Below are 24,537 nucleotides of genomic sequence, written 5' to 3'. Positions count from 1 at the left end.
CCAAAACTCTGAACATAAAATAATTTTCTCACTAAAAGTCATGACTGGTTTCAGATCAGACGTTCTTTTAACGCGTTTTAAAGTTTGAAAATGTGCAAAATATATATGTTCACAGTGAAGCTTCTGATGTCCACATTTTAACATTTTTGGGAAATTTTTGAACATTTTTGGTGGAAAAAAAGAAATGTAAAAAATGAGTTTCTTAAAAACATTCAGAGAAAAAAACTATTTTTTCTCTGAATGTTTTTAAAGAAAATATTAGAAGTTTTACTGATATATGGAATCACTTTGGATATTTTTAGGATTTTTGGAAGATTTTTACTCATTTCTTGAAAATATTTACAAGAATTTTCTTGCCAAATTTGTTTTTTAAATAAAACTTTTAAAGGAAACTTTTGGGGAATTATTAAAATTTTATTCTTGAAGATTTAGTAAATTTTCAGAAATTTGGGGGATTTTTTCCAGAATTTTTGGATTTTTTTCAGACGAGGAAACAATATTTTTTGGAGGGTTAAATGTGCAAATAGTTCATATTTACTGTATTCTACCCCTCTGTTTTGTTTTTAATCTCCCTCATTATAAACTATCTCCAGGAGTATTTTCAGGGATAACTTTTTACAGTGTGGGACTTTTCCATCCGGAGATGTTTTCTGATTTTCTAACCGTCATGTTCGGTTGAATAAAAGAAATTAGCTGTCAGGAGGAGTCCATCGGCAGAATGTGGTTTCATCAGTCGGTTCGTGTCCCTCCTGCTGGTCTCTGTGGTCTCTGTGGTCCCGCCTCCTCCTCTTAAAGGACTGGACGCGTCTTTACGCAGCGCAGTCAGCTGGAGCTTCTGGATCAGGACTGAGCTGGAGGTTATGGACCAGGATGGAGCAGGACGGATCCACACGGAGCCTCCTGTGAGCCTGAGGATGACCTCGGACCGCTGCGGAGCTCCAGAGGACTCCAGGAGCAGCTTCGGAGCGGCGCTGAGCTCCAACGTCTCCAAGATGCTTCCCGAAAGCAACGTGACGAAGAGCTGCGGGTCGGTGTCGGTGGGCTTCCCCATCTCCATGATGGTCACCGGGATGGTGGGGAACTCTCTGGCTCTGCTGCTGGTCTACATCTCCTACAGGAAGAAGGAGAACAGGAGGAAGAAGTCCTTCCTGCTCTGCATCGGCTCCCTGGCGCTCACGGACCTGTTCGGCCAGCTCCTCACCAGCCCCATCGTGATCTCGGTGTACCGGGCGGGACAGAGCTGGGACCGGATCGACCCTTCCGGGAAGCTGTGCGCGTTCTTCGGCGTGTGCATGACAACTTTCGGGCTGTGCGCGCTCTTCCTGGCCAGCGCCATGGCCATAGAGCGCGCCACGGCCATCACCAGCCCGCACTGGTACTCCAACCACATGAAGACCAGCGTCACCAAGCAGACCCTGGTCCTCATCTGGGTCCTGGTCCTGCTGTTCGCGCTGCTGCCCGTCGTCGGGGTCGGGAAGTACACGGTGCAGTGGCCCGGGACCTGGTGCTTCATCAGCACCGGGGACACCCACACCCCCGGGAACTTGTTCTTCTCCGTCACTTTCGCGGTTCTCGGGATCTTCTCTCTGCTCGTGACGTTCTCCTGTAACGTGGTGACCATCAGAGGTCTCCTCCTCCGCTGCAGGACCAAGTCCGGAGCTTCAGGAGGGTCCTCCACGTCCCGCCAGTGGGAGCGGCTCACCACGGAGCCCGTGATCCAGCTGCTGGGCATCATGAGCGTCCTGCTGGTCTGCTGGTCCCCGCTGCTGGTAGGTTCCTGTCCCAGAACACTGGAGAAAGATTCAGAAAAACACAGCTGGACTTCTGTTTAAGGTTCTAGAAGACGTTCCACCTCCATCCATGATCGTTCTTCATGTTTTATAAACGTCCTCTAGAACCCTACGGACCAGTCCAGCTGGTTTGTTTTATTATTTTATATCATGTTATTCCACGTTCAGGTCATGGTAATGCTGTCTAAAAACCTACACACAGTTCATTAAGGTTCTAGAAGACGTTCCACCTCCATCCATGATCGTTCTTCATGTTTTATAAACGTCCTCTAGAACCCTACGGACCAGTCCAGCTGGTTTGTTTTATTATTTTATATCATGTTATTCCACGTTCAGGTCATGGTAATGCTGTCTAAAAACCTACACACAGTTTATTAAGGTTCTAGAAGACGTTCCACCTCCATCCATGATCGTTCTTCATGTTTTAACGTCCTCTAGAACCTTAAAGAGAAGTCCAGCTGTTTTTATTATCTTAGACTTCAAGGTCCTGGTAATCTTGGAGCCTAAAGATCCACACAGACAGTTCTTTCAGGTTCTAGAAGACGTTCCACCTTCATCCATGAGGGTTCTGCAGTTCTCCACTGAACTCCAGAGCTTTTAGATCCTAATGACCTGGAAGTCTGAGAATCACACAGAACTGAACTCCTGTTTGTGGTTCTCCATGTAGGGAACGTTCCCACAACATTAAAACGTTAGGAGAACTTGTAGAGAACGTCAGCCAAAGGTTCCATCTAATGTTCTAAGAACGTTTGAGGATGTTTAAAATAATGTTCCTATGAGGTTAGAAGTGAACCGGACAGAACATTTTGTAACAGGTTTGTTGTGTAGAACGGTTCTAGCTAGAATGTTTTTGTTTTGGTTCTACAAACGTTCTAAGAAGGTTCTAGTAATGTGTTGTTGTTGCTTTAAAACAGTTCCTTGAATGTTCTTGTAGTGTCTGACCTGTGAGTTCAGACGTGTCGTTAGACGTGACTCTTATGACTGGAATGGACTGTATGTTCTTGTTGAATGGACTCAGTGTTGTATTAGGAGTTCTGTGTTTAGGGAATTATTCTATGGATTCTGCAACAGGGTTTATCAATGAGGCTCTTGTTTTTAGGTCTTCTAATACAAGTCACATGTTGTGACATGGTTCCACTTGTTTAGAACATATAAGTGACCTCCGTTTGCTGTTTGAGGAGATTCATTTGGCCGGATCCTCCCAGACAGTCTCTCTGTCTGATCGATGCTGTTCTTCCTTTTTCTTCTCCGCCTGCACATCACGGACATCAGAGAAACTACAACATTCTTCTTACAGGCAGGATAAGGTTCTCTAAAGATTTAAAAAATATTTGGACAGTTCTGCCCTAACGTTCTTGAAACGTTCTCCCAGATGTTCGTTTGTTGTCGTGGAACGTTGTGGGAAGGTTTCATAAGAGAACGTCCAGATAAATGTTTCATGTTTGTTAAATGTCGCATTACTGGAACGTTTTATAAAGAAAGTTCTGTCATCTCCAGCTGAGAACGTCCATCTGCTGTTATTACAGAACATTGTGGGAACGTTTTGTAGAAGAACGTTGTGTAATGGGTTTCCCTAAAACATTCTCAGAACATTGCAGTCAGAACGTTCATACATGTCTTAGAGGACCGTTTTATAAGAAGTCGTCTGAAGAATCATCTGTAAAACATTTGTTGAATGTTCCTTTGAGAACGTTCCTTCTATGTTGTAATAACATAACCTGACAGCTTCCTCCAAACATCCTCTGAATGTTAAATGTTCTAGAACCACATCTGAAACACAAACAACTTTCAAAAACGTTCTTGGAACGTTGAGCCACAACTTCAGAACACTTCTAGAACTTGTAGGTAATAATAGTTATTAAATGTTGTGGGAACGTTCACGTTTAACCTCCTACCCAGCTAGAATGTTTTTGGTTCTATAAACGTTCTAAGAAAATTCTGCATCGGTCCAAGTTCTAGAAAACGTCTTCAGTTGTTCAACGCTCCCTGAAGATGTTTTCAAAGCCTCAGATGACTTTCTACAAAAAGTTCCTCTTGCCTGCAATATTTGCACGTTACACAACGTTCTCTACAAAACGTTCCCACAATGTTCTGTGATAACAGAGGAAGAACGTTCTCAACACATTAAAAAGATGTTCTCAAGGCCTCAAATGACAGAACTCTCTTCATAAAACATTCCTGTAATGTGACTTATATCAAAGGTGGAACATTTAGTCTGCAGTTCTACAAAACGTTCCCACAATGTTCCATGAACACAAATCAACATCTGGAGAACGTTTCTAGAACATCAGCAGTCATGAACAGTAAAAAGTCCTCAAACATTAATATTGGCCTTGCTTTGTTGTCTTTCTTTGATGGTTTGATGAAAATGTTTTCTTTAGAACATGATGAGAACCTGCTGGTAACGTTGTGGGAATGTTTCCTGTCAGCTGAGACCAGTTACAGATGTTTTATTCTTTAAAAAAGACCTGAGGAGGAAGTAAAACAACACATTTCTGTGTATAAAAGTACAGATTCAGCTGTTTTTTTAGGTTAACATGTAAATTATTACTGAATTTTTCTGGTTATTTGTAAATAAGCAGATCTGGGAAATAACGGCAGATTTTATTTTAAAAATTACAGTTAAACACGTCAAAATCATAGATTTTTTACAGTGTGGATGAAGGTGGAGCGTCTTAAATAACCAGAAACCAGGACTGAGCTGGATGGTGGAGGATCTCCATGGATACGTCCTAAAGCTTCAGGATGGAGTCAGAAACATGTTTTATAATGATGTTAACCTGGTTATTCTCATCTTCCTTTATAAGAACATGTTTTATCATCAGCTGCTCTTCGTGTGTCTTCCTGTTCTCCTTCGTTCATTCGGTCTCTCGGCCTCCTTCGTTTCCTTCCTCTCTGCCTGCATACCGGCCCGGTCCATGTCCACATTCATGCCGTCATGTATGATTCCTTTAAAACGCTGCTGCCGTCCTTCATTAAGGAGTAATCCATTTAGAGTCTGAGGGTCTGCTGCTCACCATGAGCTCATCCACCAGTTCACCAGCGAGGATATTAATAGAAACCGGAGCTGTGTTCAGTGTAAAGGAGCTTCCTCTGACTCAGAATCAGAACATCTGGATTATTACCAATGATCAGAGTTCTACCAGAACCTCCTCAGAACACCTGGCTCTTCATCTCCAGGAACTTCATCAATGATCAGCGTTCTGCCTTCAGACTGGGAACGTTTCCAATTCAATTTTATTTATATAGCGTCAATTACAGTCAAATTGTCTCCAGATGCTTTCCAGAACCCAGATGATCCCCAGAGCAGCTCTAAGGAGACAGTGGACAGGAAAAGACCTTTGACAGGAAGAACCCTGGAGCGTGAGCTGTGTGATGATCGGTGGTTGTGAGTGAACTTTAAGGTTCATATCAGCAGGTTGGTAGGAGGCTGCTGAATGAATCTTCTCCCTCTGAAACACAGGAACAACTTTGGTGTTGACGTGTTCACAAAACAGTTGAATCTCATCAATCAAACCAGTTTGCAGCATTCAGAGCTTGTTGAGTCTTTCAGGTTCTCCTCTGATAGTTTAGTTCTGGTTCTTTCATTTGTTTCTGTCTGGCTGAGACCAGAGATGTTCGTCACCATGTTTGTTGGGTATTAATTCCTCCCATTCTATTCCCAGACTGACTTTATGGTTCCACATCATGGCCTGCTGGGAAATCACTGCTGTCACGATTTATGTTATTACCATCAAGACTGAACATGTTGATGGCTGCAGCAGCATGAGGTGGAAATTGAATCTCCAAACCAAATCTTTGTCATAGATGGAGCTCTGACACTCAGTATCATGAAGTTCTTATACGCTGAATACACTGAAGCTTAAATTCTACATGTTGTACATGTTTAAAACTCATTACATTAGAAAATAGCTTTAGCTCAGAGTGAATCCTGTCTCATTCAATCACTTTATTTATCCCAGAGGGGCAATTGAAATGTCTATAGATTATCCTGGTTTCTCCTTCCATCATCTAAAAATGTTCTGACCAACCACCTACCAACCTGCTGATATGAGCTTTAAAGGTTACCCAGAATGACCTTTTTAAAGATTTCTCCAGCCTCAGATCATCACACTGTCAGGACGATGCATCCACTGTGGTAGTCCTGGTTGAGAGTAGACACTAAAATAAACATAAAAAGACACAAACCAGCCTTCAAGTTCACCCAGAAGTCCCTTTCTAACGTTTTCTCAGGAGGATTATCAGAAACCAGAAACACATCCAGGAACCAATGATTGTTTCTACGACTCTAAACTGTTCACACTAGGATACATCCCATAATACTGATGATCACCAGGATACATCCCATAATACTGATGATCACTAGGATACATCCCATAATACCGATGATCACTAGGATACATCCCATAATACTGATGATCACCAGGATACATCCCATAATACTGATGATCACCAGGATACATCCCATAATACTGATGATCACCAGGATACATCCCATAATACTGATGATCACCAGGATACATCCCATAATACTGATGGTCACCAGGATACATCCCATAATAGTGATGATCACCAGGATACATCCCATAATACTGATGGTCACCAGGATACATCCCATAATACCGATGATCACTAGGATACATCCCATAATACCGATGATCACCAGGATACATCCCATAATACCGATGATCACCAGGATACATCCCATAATACCGATGATCACCAAGATACATCCCATAATACCGATGATCACCAGGATACATCCCATAATACCGATGGTCACCAGGATACATCCCATAATACCGATGGTCACCAGGATACATCCCATAATACCGATGGTCACCAGGATACATCCCATAATACCGATGGTCACACCAGGATACATCCCATAATACCGATGGTCACACTAGGATACATCCCATAATACTGATGGTCACACTAGGATACATCCCATAATACTGATGGTCACACTAGGATACATCCCATAATACTGATGGTCACCAGGATACATCCCATAATACTGATGGTCACACCAGGATACATCCCATAATACTGATGGTCACACCAGGATACATCCCATAATACTGATGGTCACACTAGGATACATCCCATAATACTGATGATCACTAGGATACATCCCATAATACCGATGGTCACCAGGATACATCCCATAATACCGATGGTCACCAGGATACATCCCATAATACCGATGGTCACCAGGATACATCCCATAATACCGATGATCACCAGGATACATCCCATAATACCGATGATCACCAAGATACATCCCATAATACCGATGATCACCAGGATACATCCCATAATACCGATGATCACCAAGATACATCCCATAATACCGATGATCACCAGGATACATCCCATAATACTGATGGTCACACCAGGATACATCCCATAATACTGATGGTCACACTAGGATACATCCCATAATACTGATGGTCACCAGGATACATCCCATAATACTGATGGTCACACCAGGATACATCCCATAATACTGATGGTCACACTAGGATACATCCCATAATACTGATGGTCACCAGGATACATCCCATAATACTGATGATCACTAGGATACATCCCATAATACCGATGGTCACCAGGATACATCCCATAATACCGATGGTCACCAGGATACATCCCATAATACTGATGGTCACCAGGATACATCCCATAATACCGATGGTCACCAAGATACATCCCATAATACTGATGGTCACAGCTGGTTCTAGGGAACATGACCAGAAACCAGATCCAGAGTTCAGACTGTGATCCTGGATGGATTTAAACTGATCTGGTGTCAGTTTCTACCAGAACTCAGATGTTCCTCCTCCTAAATGTCATGGTTCTATCTGCTGGACTGATGAAGTTCTGAAAACGTCCATTAAAGTGATAAATGTAGACCCTCCTCTATCTGAAGGTAGAACTCTGATCATTGATGAAGGTACTGCAGATGAAGAACCAGATGTTCTGAGGAGGTTCTGGAGGGAACCTTTGTCAGGTTTGGTTGATTGGATCATTCATCAGGAGGTGTTTGATCAGTAAATCTTTCTTAAATGTCTCCTCATTGTCTTGTAGCATTAAAGGTTCTCTAACTTCTGTCCACCATGTTCTCCTCAGGTTCTGATGCTGAGGATGATCTCCACCCAGGTGTCCTCCCATCAGTGTAACTCCACATCAGTCGCCTCCACCAGCGCCTCCAGCCGGGACTTCCAGCTGGACTGTAACTTCTTCCTGACGGCGATCCGCCTGGCGTCCCTGAACCAGATCCTGGACCCATGGGTCTACCTGCTGCTCCGCGAGATCCTGCTGAGGAAGTTCTGCATCGTGGCCAACGCCGTCTCCAACTGTTCCCTGGAGGACCAGAAGGAGACACCGACGGCTGTGGACACCGTGAACAAACAGAACCAGGAGAACAAGAACCTTTGCAAGCCTCAGGGTAACTGAGAAGCTGCTGTCCTGGAGTGTGAGGACAGAAGAAACGACGGTTGGACTGGACTTCTGTCCACATGAGGATATCCAGCAGCAGATAGAGGAGTGTCTGGAGCAGCGTGGATGAAATCTCTGCGCGTTTTGTTGAATTCCAGTCAGAACCAGCATGTGGACAGGAATTCTCTCATCGCCATCTTTAACTAAACTCCAGACCTGACTGGAGGAGAAACATCTCACGATTGTCGCCTGAAGCCATAAGCTAAACTCAACCTTTCTGTGAATGTAATTTAAGACACAAGCTGTAAAGTTAAGCTTCACTTATGATGTAAATATCTCAGACGTTGTTCAAAAAAGGACGAGGAAACATTCCACGCTGGATCTGGTTGTTGTCTGATTATTTATTGGCTGATGCTCCTGTCAGGCGTCACTTCCTGTAAACGATCGCACATTGTGATTGGTTTTCAGGACCACTGAATGTGAAGTCACCAGTTTTCCTCCTGAATATGAATTCTGCTAAACTGCTGTGAGGTTTTTTCTTCTTGAAATGTTTTTGTGATGTTGTGAGGAGAAGGACTGGAGATGTGAGACGATGGATCAGAGTTGAACTATTCCACTGGACTGAAGGGATTTAAGATGTAGGTTCACTCCGTTAAGACGAGTACGACGACATTCAGCCAAACGTTTTCTGGGACAGAAGAAAGGATAATTGGAGTGAATATAGACTGACTATGAGAGCAGAGAGATGAGATCTTTGGTTCAGAAGTCCACATCATGAACGTCACACACAGAGCAGATGGAAAGTCTTCAACCTTCTCCTGGAGGGTTTCCACTTTTACTGCTTCTCAACACTGAATCCTGGTTGAAATAATTTGGCTTTGATGAGAATTTAACAAAAAAAGGATTCTTTCATGTCCATTAAATACAAACATCTTCCAGTTGGTGTTCAGGAGAAGAACCTTCAGCTCCATCATTGGTCCTGTTGGTCTCCATCAGTCTGAACATCTGACATTTCTCCTTCTTCTTCATAAAATGTTAAACTCTGTCAGGTTCTTCAGGGATCCTGATCAACAGAACTTTTCTAGTTCTCACCTGGATGGAGGTCTGGACTCTGACTCCTCCAGAACTTCCTCCTTGTTGTCTTCAAACATCTTTGAGGATCTCTGTCTGTTTGCTTCGACTCATCGTCTGGATGGAAAACTGATCTTCTCCACGTCTCGTCATCAAGTTGACCTCCAGGATTTCATTTACCCTCTACCTTTACCAGCCTTCCAGGACCTGCTGCTGAGGAACAGGAACTTCTTCCAGGTGTCTTCAGAGTCTCCACATGTCTTCTGGTGAACTCTAGTCCACATTTAATTGGAGCTTTTTCCATCAGAGTCTTTCTCTTTGTCTCCATGAAGCTTTGACTGATCAAGAACAGACAACAGTTGTTGGATGAACAGTCTGAAGCTGGAACTCCTTCAGAGGAGTCATACAGTCTTGGTGGCCTCCCTCTCTAGTCTCTCTTTGTTTCTTCGTCTCAGTTTTTAGGGACTTAGAACATTTTTAATTTTATGACATCACTTTGTAGAAATCTGTTTCCACTTTGACATGAAAGAGTCTTTTTTTGTGAGTTGCTGTGAAAACATCCAATCTAACTGATCATGATTCAAGGTTGAAAAGCTCTAAAAGGAGAAAAAGTCCAGGAGGCTTAAGACTTTTCTATCTGCTGTGATTTTAATAAAACATCAGGCCTTAATGATGAACGGTGGATAAATGACATTGAGGAGTTGTAGCTGCAGGCTGAGTGGCTTTTTAATGAAGTATTGATTTAATTTCATCAGATGAAGGTTTTCTTTGATAGTTTTCCAGATTTTCCTTTCATCCTTGTGGCCTCAGAGAGTCGATAACGAGGCGTTCAGAGCCAGCTAGACGATCACGACGTCCACTGAGGCGTAAATCTGCTCTTTTCTCTCTGCTTTGTCTCTAAAACATCGTCTCACTGCTGCAAACGTTTACACCAAGATCACTCAAAGGCGTTCAAGGATTTGTGCATTCGTTGCCATGGTAACCTCCGGTTCACGGGACAATCTCTCATCACTGGCATGAACCAGCAGCTCTGCCTCCTCATCACATCAGTAACCAGATCAGACTAACGGCCTGTTCAGACGGTGAGAACCACTCACTGATAACGACCTCATCAGAAATCTGCAGCGTCCACGAGAAAGAAAGAAAAGTTTATCTGTTCATCTGCAACCAGAGCTGCTGTGGAGGTTATCTGGAGCTTATCTGAAGGTTATCTGGAGCTTATCTGAAGTTTATCTGGAGCTTATCTGAAGTTTATCTGGAGGTTATCTGAAGGTTATCTGGAGCTTATCTGAAGGTTATCTGGAGCTTATCTGGAGCTTATCTGAAGTTTATCTGGAGCTTATCTGAAGTTTATCTGGAGGTTATCTGAAGGTTATCTGGAGCTTATCTGAAGTTTATCTGGAGCTTATCTGAAGTTTATCTGGAGCTTATCTGAAGGTTATCTGGAGCTTATCTGAAGTTTATCTGGAGGTTATCTGGAGCTTATCTGGAGCTTATCTGAAGTTTATCTGGAGGTTATCTGAAGTTTATCTGGAGGTTATCTGAAGGTTATCTGGAGCTTATCTGAAGTTTATCTGGAGCTTATCTGAAGTTTATCTGGAGCTTATCTGAAGGTTATCTGGAGCTTATCTGAAGTTTATCTGGAGGTTATCTGAAGGTTATCTGGAGGTTATCTGGAGTTTATCTGGAGCTTATCTGAAGTTTATCTGGAGGTTATCTGAAGTTTATCTGGAGGTTATCTGAAGGTTATCTGGAGCTTATCTGAAATTTATCTGGAGGTTATCTGAAGTTTATCTGGAGCTTATCTGAAGGTTATCTGGAGCTTATCTGAAATTTATCTGGAGGTTATCTGAAGTTTATCTGGAGCTTATCTGAAGTTTATCTGGAGCTTATCTGAAGTTTATCTGGAGCTTATCTGAAGTTTATCTGGAGCTTATCTGAAGTTTATCTGGAGGTTATCTGAAGGTTATCTGGAGGTTATCTGGAGTTTATCTGGAGCTTATCTGAAGTTTATCTGGAGGTTATCTGAAGTTTATCTGGAGGTTATCTGAAGGTTATCTGGAGCTTATCTGAAATTTATCTGGAGGTTATCTGAAGTTTATCTGGAGCTTATCTGAAGTTTATCTGGAGCTTATCTGAAGTTTATCTGGAGCTTATCTGAAGTTTATCTGGAGGTTATCTGAAGGTTATCTGGAGCTTATCTGGAGCTTATCTGAAGTTTATCTGGAGGTTATCTGAAGTTTATCTGGAGGTTATCTGAAGGTTATCTGGAGCTTATCTGAAGTTTATCTGGAGCTTATCTGAAGTTTATCTGGAGCTTATCTGAAGGTTATCTGGAGCTTATCTGAAGTTTATCTGGAGGTTATCTGAAGGTTATCTGGAGGTTATCTGGAGTTTATCTGGAGCTTATCTGAAGTTTATCTGGAGGTTATCTGAAGTTTATCTGGAGGTTATCTGAAGTTTATCTGGAGCTTATCTGAAATTTATCTGGAGGTTATCTGAAGTTTATCTGGAGCTTATCTGAAGTTTATCTGGAGGTTATCTGAAGTTTATCTGAAGGTTATCTGAAGTTTATCTGGAGGTTATCTGAAGTTTATCTGGAGGTTATCTGAAAGTTATCTGGAGCTTATCTGAAGTTTATCTGGAGCTTATCTGAAGTTTATCTGGAGCTTATCTGAAGGTTATCTGGAGCTTATCTGAAGTTTATCTGGAGGTTATCTGAAGGTTATCTGGAGGTTATCTGGAGTTTATCTGGAGCTTATCTGAAGTTTATCTGGAGTTTATCTGAAGTTTATCTGAAGGTTATCTGAAGTTTATCTGGAGCTTATCTGAAGTTTATCTGGAGGTTATCTGAAGTTTGTCTGAAGTTTATCTGGAGCTTATCTAAAGTTTATCTGGAGGTTATCTGAAGTTTATCTGGAGGTTATCTGAAGTTTATCTGGAGCTTATCTGAAGTTTATCTGGAGCTTATCTAAAGTTTATCTGGAGGTTATCTGAAGTTTATCTGGAGCTTATCTGAAGTTTATCTGGAGGTTATCTGGAGGTTATCTGGAGGTTATCTGAAGTTTATCTGGAGGTTATCTGGAGGTTATCTGAAGTTTATCTGGAGGTTATCTGAAGTTTATCTGGAGGTTATCTGAAGTTTATCTGGAGGTTATCTGAAGTTTATCTGGAGCTTATCTGAAGTTTATCTGGAGCTTATCTGAAGTTTATCTGGAGGTTATCTGAAGTTTATCTGGAGCTTATCTGAAGTTTATCTGGAGCTTATCTGAAGTTTATCTGGAGGTTATCTGAAGTTTATCTAAAGTTTATCTGGAGCTTATCTGAAGTTTATCTGGAGCTTATCTGAAGTTTATCTGGAGGTTATCTGAAGTTTATCTGGAGGTTATCTGAAGTTTATCTGGAGCTTATCTGAAGTTTATCTGGAGCTTATCTAAAGTTTATCTGGAGGTTATCTGAAGTTTATCTGGAGCTTATCTGAAGTTTATCTGGAGGTTATCTGGAGGTTATCTGGAGGTTATCTGAAGTTTATCTGGAGGTTATCTGGAGGTTATCTGAAGTTTATCTGGAGGTTATCTGAAGTTTATCTGGAGGTTATCTGAAGTTTATCTGGAGGTTATCTGAAGTTTATCTGGAGCTTATCTGAAGTTTATCTGGAGCTTATCTGAAGTTTATCTGGAGGTTATCTGAAGTTTATCTGGAGCTTATCTGAAGTTTATCTGGAGCTTATCTGAAGTTTATCTGGAGGTTATCTGGAGGTTATCTGGAGGTTATCTGAAGTTTATCTGGAGGTTATCTGGAGGTTATCTGAAGTTTATCTGGAGGTTATCTGAAGTTTATCTGGAGGTTATCTGAAGTTTATCTGGAGGTTATCTGAAGTTTATCTGGAGCTTATCTGAAGTTTATCTGGAGCTTATCTGAAGTTTATCTGGAGGTTATCTGAAGTTTATCTGGAGGTTATCTGAAGGTTATCTGGAGCTTATCTGAAGTTTATCTGGAGCTTATCTGAAGTTTATCTGGAGCTTATCTGAAGGTTATCTGGAGCTTATCTGAAGTTTATCTGGAGGTTATCTGAAGGTTATCTGGAGGTTATCTGGAGTTTATCTGGAGCTTATCTGAAGTTTATCTGGAGGTTATCTGAAGTTTATCTGGAGGTTATCTGAAGTTTATCTGGAGCTTATCTGAAATTTATCTGGAGGTTATCTGAAGTTTATCTGGAGCTTATCTGAAGTTTATCTGGAGGTTATCTGAAGTTTATCTGAAGGTTATCTGAAGTTTATCTGGAGGTTATCTGAAGTTTATCTGGAGGTTATCTGAAAGTTATCTGGAGCTTATCTGAAGTTTATCTGGAGCTTATCTGAAGTTTATCTGGAGCTTATCTGAAGGTTATCTGGAGCTTATCTGAAGTTTATCTGGAGGTTATCTGAAGGTTATCTGGAGGTTATCTGGAGTTTATCTGGAGCTTATCTGAAGTTTATCTGGAGTTTATCTGAAGTTTATCTGAAGGTTATCTGAAGTTTATCTGGAGCTTATCTGAAGTTTATCTGGAGGTTATCTGAAGTTTGTCTGAAGTTTATCTGGAGCTTATCTAAAGTTTATCTGGAGGTTATCTGAAGTTTATCTGGAGGTTATCTGAAGTTTATCTGGAGCTTATCTGAAGTTTATCTGGAGCTTATCTAAAGTTTATCTGGAGGTTATCTGAAGTTTATCTGGAGCTTATCTGAAGTTTATCTGGAGGTTATCTGGAGGTTATCTGGAGGTTATCTGAAGTTTATCTGGAGGTTATCTGGAGGTTATCTGAAGTTTATCTGGAGGTTATCTGAAGTTTATCTGGAGGTTATCTGAAGTTTATCTGGAGGTTATCTGAAGTTTATCTGGAGCTTATCTGAAGTTTATCTGGAGCTTATCTGAAGTTTATCTGGAGGTTATCTGAAGTTTATCTGGAGCTTATCTGAAGTTTATCTGGAGCTTATCTGAAGTTTATCTGGAGGTTATCTGAAGTTTATCTAAAGTTTATCTGGAGCTTATCTGAAGTTTATCTGGAGGTTATCTGAAGTTTATCTGAAGTTTATCTGAAGTTTATCTGGAGGTTATCTGGAGATTATCTGGAGGTTATCTGCTCAGGATTCACCTCGTTTGTTGAAGGAAAACTAAAAGCATGAAGGACTTATTCAGGATTATTTTAGAGCTCGTTCTTAGAAATGGTGCAGAAAAAGGAACCGGTTGGGGTTAGAGGAGGAACATTATTAATTTAGTCTTCAGCGTTCACCACCGAGGTTTGATTCATGACAAAAAAAAACTGGCTTTAATTAAAGCAAACTAAAGACATCAGTGAGAAAATAACAACCCGAAGAGGAGAATTATTGGACCAACTTCAAGAACATGCAGCTGAATGGAGATTTAAATATTAAAATTAACGTCTCTGCTTTAAGTCAGACGTGTTTAATTACCTCAAAATGAGCTGCAGCTTATTCTAGGTAAAAATTAACCTGAAGTTTCCCGTTTCTCCAACTTAAATACTGGTTTTACCCAAACAGAAATGTAAATGAGAACTTTCTGTTCTCTGCTTTTCTTTCCTCAGAAGCCTGAAAACTAAAATGAACTGAAATGAATTGTTTAATCTGGAACCATGTGACTGAAATAAGTTCCTCCAGATGAAGTTATGAAGTCAGATTAATGCCGCTGATCATTTAATTTATTTAAAATTAACAGTTAATCTGCATTGCTGCATTTTAGGAAATAAAACTTTCCATTTTTTTTCTAAATAAATGTTTGCTCTGTATGAAAGTAAAACATGATTCTACATAAACCTGCAGTCATTTCCTGAATTATAAACATCTGGGTTCTGGAAAGCGTCTGGAGACAATCGGACTGTAGGTGGCGCTATAGAAATAAAACTGAAAAGAGCACTGTTGGACCGACTTTAATGAATTCTTTCATTTTATGACACTAATTTCAGTTTATCCAAATCTAGTGAAGAAATGAGTGATTTTACTCAGATCCACTAAAATTATTTTATTCTTTTCTGTTTAAATATAAAAAGAATATTTGGACCAACTTCATTTAATGACTTCATTTGATAACACAATAAATGTTAGATTTACATAAATTATTTGATGAACAGTTTACATTGCTGTGAATTAATTTTAGGACAGTAAAAGCTAAAGCTTTCTTTTAATGCATGTAAAACATGATTTTTACATAAACCGACCGTTATTATACTTTATAAACTTTAAAACAAAAAACAGCATTATTGGACCAACTTCTTCATCTGAATGAAGGTTTGAAATATTTAAATTAAAGTTAGACCTACTTAAATGATTTAATTCCTCTGAAATGAGCTGCAGCTAAATTTTGGGAAAGTCAGCTTGAAGTTTCCAAATCAAACTAAAGTTAAATCATGATTTTAACATTAAACTTCTTTTCTTTGTCAACTGTTGGATCAACTTAAATTAATTGTTTTATTTGGAGACACTAATTAAATTCTACTCTTAAAATGAACGTGTTGTGAAAGAAGTTGAAAAAATCGTGGAAAGGATTTCTACATAAATGGATTTCTCTGAACATTCTGCATCTCAGTTATAAAATATAAATTAATTTACTCAAATATACATTAATTTTACCTGACAAATGTAAATTAAGTTGGACCAACTGTAACAAAAAAAGGTTAGATCAACCTTTAGGAAATGAGTTAAATGAACCCAAACAGATGGAATGAACTTAACTCAATAAACCAACTCCAAACTAAGTAAATGAGTTTATTGAAATGAACTGAGTTAATTCAAGTTAAGTTTGACAAACTGTATTGAAAAAGCTTGGATCAATGCTTTGGAAATGAGTTAAATGAACCCGAACAAATGAAGTTAACTCAACTTAAATAAATTACATTTGATCCAACCTCAGTAAAAAAAAAAAAAAAAACACAGTGAATTAACTCAGTTCAAGTTATTTGAGTTAGATGAAAATAATTCATCCATGCTTTATGAAACACTTTAATCATGTGGAAATTCTCTCTTTTTTAAAGAGTTATTTAAGTTTATCCAAATCTAGTCAACAAATGAGTGGCTTAACTTAAATCGAGTTATGTTTGATTTTTTTCTGCTTAAACTTTAAAAAGAAAATATGTGGATGAACTTCCTTTAATTACTTCACTTAGTGGCACAAAATAAATGTTAGATTTACTTAAATTATTTGATTCCTCACAGTTTCCACAAATTACATTTAAAGGAAGCTCAGCGTAAAATAATCATTTTTTCCAACTTTTAATTATTTGCTAATTTTCCCAAACCTTAAACAACTTTTAAACATTTTTTATTTCTATTTAATCTGTAATTCTACTTAAAACGGTGACAGTTTGAAGAAACATGGACGTTAATAAGACGCTAAACCTCATTTTCAGACATTTGATCTGCAGTTTAAAGAAAGAAAACGTGATTTAAAGTGGACAGAATAAACAAAAAAATAAGATAAATGAGACTACAGCCTAAATACACGTTTGTTTGTTTTTTTACAGTGTAAATGTGTTTTATGAGCGTTTCAGGCTCCCTCAGCAGAGAGGATAATTCATCCAAACATGATTGTTTTCGACCTCCTTAATGGAGCCGGGAAGAGAAGACACAATGCTCACATTTATGAAACATGAAGCAGCAGCAGAAATCTGAAGGAAAAACATCTGCAGCTCAGTTTAATGTTAAGAATCAGACGTTCCTCTGATGTTCTGGATTCTCTCCAGTTTGGTCTAAATGTGGTTCCAGAACTTTGCAGCTTCCAGAGGAGACAAACCACAAAATGAACAAACGGCAGCTTCACTAATGGAAGAGATTCACTGATGCCTTCATGACCGGACGTCTCCAGATCCACAGTCTGAGGAGATCTGATCCAAATGAAACGCCTCTGTGACATTTTCCACTTCGGCTTAACCGAGGATGATGGAAACGATGTGAGCACAGATCTGTTCAGGAAGTGGTCCTCTGAAAACTTTGTTGTTTCTTCTCTGTAATCTTCTGGAACACACACTCTGTCCTCTACACTCTAAAAAGTCAATCAGAAAACCAGCAGATAATTCAATGCATGCTTGAAAGATAAAAAATAAACTCAAATTTCTGAAGTTTAAAGAAGTTTAAAAACTTTGCTTTATTCTACCGATTATTACATAAGTTGGTAATTTAAAAATAAAAACTAACTGCAGAGGAAAGCTGATTCCTCTCACTCAGTATAGTTAATTGGTCAAACATCGTTTCTTTAGAGGTTGAACTAAAACACATTGATGGAAGCTGCTTCATTTCTCAGAAAATTTACATTTTGAAGTTGCAAACATCACTTTCATGAGGTGTGACTGAATAATTAATAATTTATGTGTAAATTAAACTCAGATTTCTGCTTTAGTGGAAATGAAACTGAATTCAAGTTGAGACAACTGAATGAAATTAGCTTTTTTTAAATTTATTTTCCTTCAAGACAAACAATTTCTATGAGTTGTGTTGACGTTAAAATGCATTTACCTGAACTTTGTCTGGAATTTAAACTCACATTTCTGTATTCATTGAGTTAAAACAACATTAAATTAGCTTGATAGCTCCATTCTTCTCCACACTGAGGTTCTTAAATACTTAAACTTGTGTTAATGCTGCCAGATGTTGAATAATTTAAAATAGTGCTGATAACTGCTGCTCAGTGTAGTTAGCTGGTTCAACAGGATTTCTTCAGAGGTTGTCTGGACTAAAAAACTGATGGAAACTCTTTGTTTTTCTCGATCATTCCTGCATCTTCTTCTGATTCTCCCTGGAAGCTTCCAGACGGTCGCATCGTGTTTTTGCAGCGTTGCCACAGCGATCAGGCGTCCGTTCCAGAAACGTCTGGATAAGATCTTTCCAGCTGCTTGGTTTTGTGGCATGAAGACGCTTCAGACTGTCCATCGATAAGCTAAATGATTATCCTTTTATCAGCATCTTCAACTGAAACTAGCTTGAAAATCTTTATTCCAACTGAATAATCCAACAGTAGAACCAACAGAAGAAGGTTCCTGGAGGTGGTTTAAGATTCAGGATTCCTTTAAAGTCGTTGTCCTTTTAGTATCTGCTCACATAGCCCAACGAAATAATGTTCTAATAGCTAAAATATGAGAAAAACCTTCAGATCAATAAAAACAGAGAAGACTGAAAGGATGTAATGAACGTCTAAAAGCAGCAGCAGGTTAAACTAACAGATAAGAAGGATGAAGAATGTGAAGAGAACCCGATGGAGTCCAGTAGAACCGGTTTGTCCAACCACATGATGAATTCCTGATGTTCATCTTCTCATCTTTTGTTCGTGTTTTGCCTTCTGCAGCTCAGAACAAAGTTTCTATAGATTGTCACAAACTCTGAGACTCGATTCTCAGACGAGGGCTAAACTTTCTGCTGTTTCCTGTAATCGCTGCGACCTTCCAGTGTTTCTGCCTTTGGTTTATCTGTTCTGGATGTTCTGGATGTTCTTGCTGCTGACATGGAAACAGTGACGTGTCCTTTGGTTGTTTAATGTCTCGTGTGGTGACGTCTTGTACTTCTATTAAAGGACATAAACGTGTCTTCATTGGCTGCTGAAGCACGTTTGTTGATAAGATATTTATACACCTGATGAGTTGAATGTGAACTCTGCTTAAACTGAACCAAGGAATGTGTAACACTGCCATGTTTTATTGTCCTTATTTTCACTGCTACACATGATGTTTTGGAAAAACAAAACAAATAATAATAAATGCCATTCTGGAGGACATCTGGGCTTCAAAATGTCTGAGAAATCAACGTTCTCTTTCTCTCTCAAAAACAAGACACAAAATGACAAAAACGCAACAGAAAGTGACAAAAACAAGACAAAACGACCACAGCGAGACACAAAATGACAAAATCAACCTCCTGCTCTCCAGTTTTCTGCTCCACATTGATCAATAATAGGTACTGATTGTCTCATTTTATTCCATGTTTTCTGTGTTGTTGCTAACCCTACTCTAATCCATGCTAATGTGATCTTTTTCTCAGCAGTAGAAGCTAGATATTTAGCTAGCTGTTACTGCTGACCACTGATGGAAAACAGTCCAAAGAATGAGTCTGATCCTGATAATATGAGGTAGAGAGAGACATTCAATCAAGACTGACAATGGATGAAAAGATGGAAAATAGAAGAGAGGACATAGCTTTGATCTACACATTCTGTAGGAACACTGTTGGAGGATGGAAATGACAAAAACAAGATTTAAAAAGCACTTTTAGCACTTTGGCCTTGCAGCAAGAAGATCCCCGGTTCAAATCCCGGCTTGGGCCTGGGATCTTTCTGCATGGAGTTTGCATGTTCTCCCTGTGCATGCGTGGGTTTTCTCCGGGTACTCCGGCTTCCTCCCACAGTCCAAAAACATGCTGAGATTAATTGGTTACTCTAAATTGTCCGTAGGTGTGAATGTGAGTGTGATTGTGTGTCTGTATATGTAGCCCTGTGACAGACTGGTGACCTGTCCAGGTGTCTCCTACCTTCAGTCAGCTGGGATAGACTCCAGCACCCCCCATGACCCTAGTGAGGATAAAGTGGTGTGTAGATAATGGATAGATGGAAGACATAAAATGACAAAAACGACACACAAAATAACACAAACATCATCACCAGGTTCTGCTAACAGGCTGTGGGAAATGTTCCGTCCATAATAATAATAATTTAAAATATTATGTTGATTAAAAATGTTCCACAATTACAGAGACATGAATGAAAAAATAAAACCATAAAAAGTAGATTTAAATTAGATTCTGTTTTATTAGAATTCCAGTTTGGTCATCAGATGGACAAGAGAAAAATGGGATTTTAGGGGAACTCCAGACTTATTTGGGATTTAAAATATTTTAAACATTCTTTTCTCCTAGTTTTTATAGATTTTGTCTTAAGAACATTTATTCACTACATTCTGTCTCTCCTTCAGAGGAGTCATAGAGTCTTGGTGGCCTCCCTCTCTGGTCTCTTTCTCCTTCAGAGGAGTCATGGAGTCTTGGTGGCCTCCCTCTCTGGTCTCTTTCTCCTTCAGAGGAGTCATGGAGTCTTGGTGGCCTCCCTCTCTGGTCTCTTTCTCCTTCAGAGGAGTCATGGAGTCTTGGTGGCCTCCCTCTCTGGTCTCTTTCTCCTTCAGAGGAGTCATAGAGTCTTGGTGGCCTCCCTCTCTGGTCTCTTTCTCCTTCAGAGGAGTCATGGAGTCTTGGTGGCCTCCCTCTCTGGTCTCTTTCTCCTTCAGAGGAGTCATGGAGTCTTGGTGGCCTCCCTCTCTGGTCTCTTTCTCCTTCAGAGGAGTCATAGAGTCTTGGTGGCCTCCCTCTCTGGTCTCTTTCTCCTTCAGAGGAGTCATAGAGTCTTGGTGGCCTCCCTCTCTGGTCTCTTTCTCCTTCAGAGGAGTCATAGAGTCTTGGTGGCCTCCCTCTCTGGTCTCTTTCTCCTTCAGAGGAGTCATAGAGTCTTGGTGGCCTCTCTCTCTGGTCTGTTTCTCCTTCAGAGGAGTCATAGAGTCTTGGTGGCCTCTCTCTCTGGTCTCTTTCTCCTTCAGAGGAGTCATAGGAGTCTTGGTGGCCTCCCTCTCTGGTCTCTTTCTCCTTCAGAGGAGTCATAGAGTCTTGGTGGCCTCCCTCTCTAGTCTCTTTCTCCTTCAGAGGAGTCATAGAGTCTTGGTGGCCTCTCTCTCTAGTCTCTTTCTCCTTCAGAGGAGTCATAGAGTCTTGGTGGCCTCTCTCTCTCTGGTCTCTTTCTCCTTCAGAGGAGTCATAGGAGTCTTGGTGGCCTCTCTCTCTGGTCTCTTTCTCCTTCAGAGGAGTCATAGAGTCTTGGTGGCCTCTCTCTCTGGTCTCTTTCTCCTTCAGAGGAGTCATAGAGTCTTGGTGGCCTCCCTCTCTGGTCTCTTTCTCCTTCAGAGGAGTCATAGAGTCTTGGTGGCCTCCCTCTCTGGTCTCTTTCTCCTTCAGAGGAGTCATAGAGTCTTGGTGGCCTCCCTCTCTGGTCTCTTTCTCCTTCAGAGGAGTCATAGAGTCTTGGTGGCCTCCCTCTCTGGTCTCTTTCTCCTTCAGAGGAGTCATAGAGTCTTGGTGGCCTCCCTCTCTGGTCTCTTTCTCCTTCAGAGGAGTCATAGAGTCTTGGTGGCCTCCCTCTCTGGTCTCTTTCTCCTTCAGAGGAGTCATAGAGTCTTGGTGGCCTCCCTCTCTGGTCTCTTTCTCCTTCAGAGGAGTCATAGGAGTCTTGGTGGCCTCCCTCTCTGGTCTCTTTCTCCTTCAGAGGAGTCATAGAGTCTTGGTGGCCTCTCTCTCTAGTCTCTTTCTCCTTCAGAGGAGTCATAGAGTCTTGGTGGCCTCCCTCTCTGGTCTCTTTCTCCTTCAGAGGAGTCATAGAGTCTTGGTGGCCTCCCTCTCTGGTCTCTTTCTCCTTCAGAGGAGTCATAGGAGTCTTGGTGGCCTCCCTCTCTGGTCTCTTTCTCCTTCAGAGGAGTCATAGAGTCTTGGTGGCCTCCCTCTCTGGTCTCTTTCTCCTTCAGAGGTGTCATAGAGTCTTGGTGGCCTCTCTCTCTCGTCTCTTTCTCCTTCAGAGGAGTCATAGAGTCTTGGTGGCCTCCCTCTCTGGTCTCTTTCTTGCTTCATCTCTCAGTACAATCTGTTTTCATTTTGACATGAAAAAGTTTTTATTTTGTAATTTCGTGTCCACAAAGCTCAGTAAAAGGGAAACGTTCCAGGTGAAGGTGAACGTTTTATATCTGCAGAGTTCTTCAGAAAATATCAAACCTCCATGTATTGAAAAGCTTCCTGAACTCCAGCTCCACTCTACACGGTGCTAATTCATAAAACGAGGTGCAGTTTGAACCTCCTGAATGTCAAAAACACTCATGAGATTAAATGCCCGTCTGCCTCTCACTTTGACTCTGTTAGGAGGAAGTGAGATTATTTCTGCAGCTACAATCAGGAAACATTCAGGCACTAATTTAAGGGGGAGCTTTACCTTCACATATGATAGATTTGGGTGAAAAAGTCAAATTTAAAAAAGATGATTATCATATACCTAAACATGTGTTCTTTCTCCTGATTTTTTTATTTGATTTCTCATATAATCAGTCTTCATTAATCATAAACTTTAGGTGCTGATTTCTCAAAACTTGATTTTCGGACACACATAAACTACCCCTTAATTTATCTTCTTAGGCTTTTGACCAAAACTTCCCATTGTTGGCGTGCTGGTAGTACAGGCTCTGTAGAATGCACCTATTTTTTTTGATAACTTCATTCTATGCTGAGTTATATACGAAAATCTTTGTAGCAATTGTTTGGTTTCGTTACCACGGTAACCACAGTGAAATATGACAAAATGCCTAACAGGTGCACAGGTTCATACTTAAAGTACTATGTGGTGCATTGGTATCATTTTATGTTAAATATTGCAGGAGATTTGCTTGGAGCAAATACAAGATGTAATTTTGGGTTCCATAATTCAACAGTATTTAGTTTCAATCCAGTTGTTCAAAATGAAAAAAATGGTTTCACAGTAAAGTTGGTGTTTAGAGGTCCCTAAAAATGTACAGGCTGCATACCTTATCTTAAAAAGTGTGTGCAATATGAAACTTTCAGCATTGGTCCTTTTTAGTACTCGGCCGGCTGAAGCTGCCCGTTAACCTGTGAGGCTTTGATCTGAAGCTAAGACCTGGTGGTTCTGAGGTGTAAATATCCTGAAAGCTGCAGGTTTGAAGCAGGCTGCAGAACACAGCCTGAAGTTCCATAAATAAGCGGTAAAGGTCCTGGATGCTTCGCTGACTAAGTCAGAGGCTTCAATCCAGCTGGTAATAAATTTAATCACTTTGCTCAGTCTGCTGCCTCTCCAGTCATTTTACTGCTGAGTCAGGACACTGCATATGATCGGTTCTGGGTCCATTAGAGGCTTTAGAGTCCCACTATTCATCACTTTTAAGCTCTGTAGAGCGGCAATGTGTATTCTTTATGAGGACAGCAAAAGGAAAGACAATACTGCTGCTCTATGAGGATTTTAATACAATTTATAAACATAAAACTGACCAAAGAGAGCTGGAAAAAAGAACAAAAATACACACAAACGACAAAAACGAGTCAGTAAACAACAAAAAACAGACAGAAAATTACAGAAACAAGACACAAAACGACAAAAACAAGACATAATACTGAATTTCCCTTCGGGGATGAATAAAGTGATTCTGTTCAATTCTAAAACAACAAAAAGACATAAAACGACAACAAAAGACAGAATATCACAGTATAGATCAGGGGTGTCGAACTCCGTTCCTGGGGGGCCACTTTCCTGCATGTTTTAGATGTTTCCCTCTTCCAACACACCTGATTCAAATGATCAGGCTCGTTATCAGGCTTCTGCTGCGCTTGATGATGAGCTGATTATTTGAATCAGGTGTGTTGTAAGAGGGAAACATCTAAAACATGCAGGACAGTGGCCCCCCAGGAACGGAGTTTGACACCCCTGGTATAGATCTTATCCTGCAGTACAGCGAGGGGAAAATGAAATGAGCTGTTTTGGTTTAAATTAAATTGTGTTTCTGTTGAAGCTGAAGTGTCTCTGAGTGACGATAACCAGTGAGGCCTGAGCCACATAATGGTTCACCTGGAAACCAAAGAGGCGTAAAAATAGGAGGTAATTTCCCCACATCTGAGGCAGAACATCAGGATGGACAGAAACGGGCTTCAATGGGACATTAAATCTGACCTGCAGCTGACTTCAAAAAACCACTTCACTTTTATTATCTTTTATTGTCACCAAACAGGAAACAGGTTTAATGGAAATGCACTCAGGAAAATGAAGGTACCAACTGCACCAAAATGATGCCAGAGAAGAAACTATGTTCAGTTCCACAAACGAGGTTCTCTAGAGAGAACTTCCAAAAGTGCTTCAAAGAACCATAAAAAGAGGGTTCCTTTGGGCACCATGACTTTTGATCCACACAGCTTTAGTAAAGATAAGTTCTTTAAGGAAACATTTTCAAGATAGTTTGTGGATCCAGCTGGTTCTATCCTGATAACAGGACTTAATAATCACAGTTTTCAAGCAAATAAAGTAAAATCTAAGGATTTCTGGGTTCTTTCCATGAAAACGCTTTTAATATTCTGGTTCTTGGTCAAACAGAACACACCTTGCCTTCTTCCCATCTATTTCCTGTCTAATTCTTGCCTACTTCTTGTCTACTTTAGTTCAATTCAATTTTATTTATTTA

General features: G+C 40.3%; 1 protein-coding gene across 50 annotated transcripts; it reads left to right on the top strand.

The window, feature by feature from the left end:
* Window positions 1–701: 701 nt before the first annotated feature.
* On the top strand, window positions 702–19,056 carry ptger3 (prostaglandin E receptor 3 (subtype EP3)). Of its 50 annotated transcripts, none has more exons than XM_051946769.1 (5): window positions 711–1,769; window positions 7,926–10,511; window positions 10,732–10,742; window positions 10,776–11,116; window positions 11,205–19,056. In XM_051946769.1, exons 1-2 carry the CDS (start codon window positions 861–863, stop codon window positions 8,250–8,252), a joined length of 1,236 nt encoding a protein of 411 aa, XP_051802729.1. In that variant the 5' UTR covers window positions 711–860; the 3' UTR covers window positions 8,253–10,511; window positions 10,732–10,742; window positions 10,776–11,116; window positions 11,205–19,056. The 50 variants fall into 50 exon arrangements, with proteins under 50 accessions (XP_051802770.1, XP_051802729.1, XP_051802747.1 ...); XM_051946787.1 differs by lacking the exon at window positions 10,732–10,742 and adding an exon at window positions 10,754–10,775 and having other exon boundaries at window positions 7,926–10,566; window positions 10,930–11,116; XM_051946808.1 differs by having other exon boundaries at window positions 7,926–11,116; window positions 11,205–11,391; window positions 11,777–11,798; window positions 12,360–19,056.
* Window positions 19,057–24,537: the final 5,481 nt, after the last annotated feature.

The sequence above is a fragment of the Acanthochromis polyacanthus genome, chromosome 4 (genome assembly GCF_021347895.1).
Source record: "Acanthochromis polyacanthus isolate Apoly-LR-REF ecotype Palm Island chromosome 4, KAUST_Apoly_ChrSc, whole genome shotgun sequence".
Taxonomy (NCBI): Eukaryota; Metazoa; Chordata; class Actinopteri; family Pomacentridae; genus Acanthochromis; species Acanthochromis polyacanthus.
The sequence above is the reverse complement of the archived record's forward strand: the minus strand, read 5'-3'. Positions and strand labels throughout refer to the sequence as shown.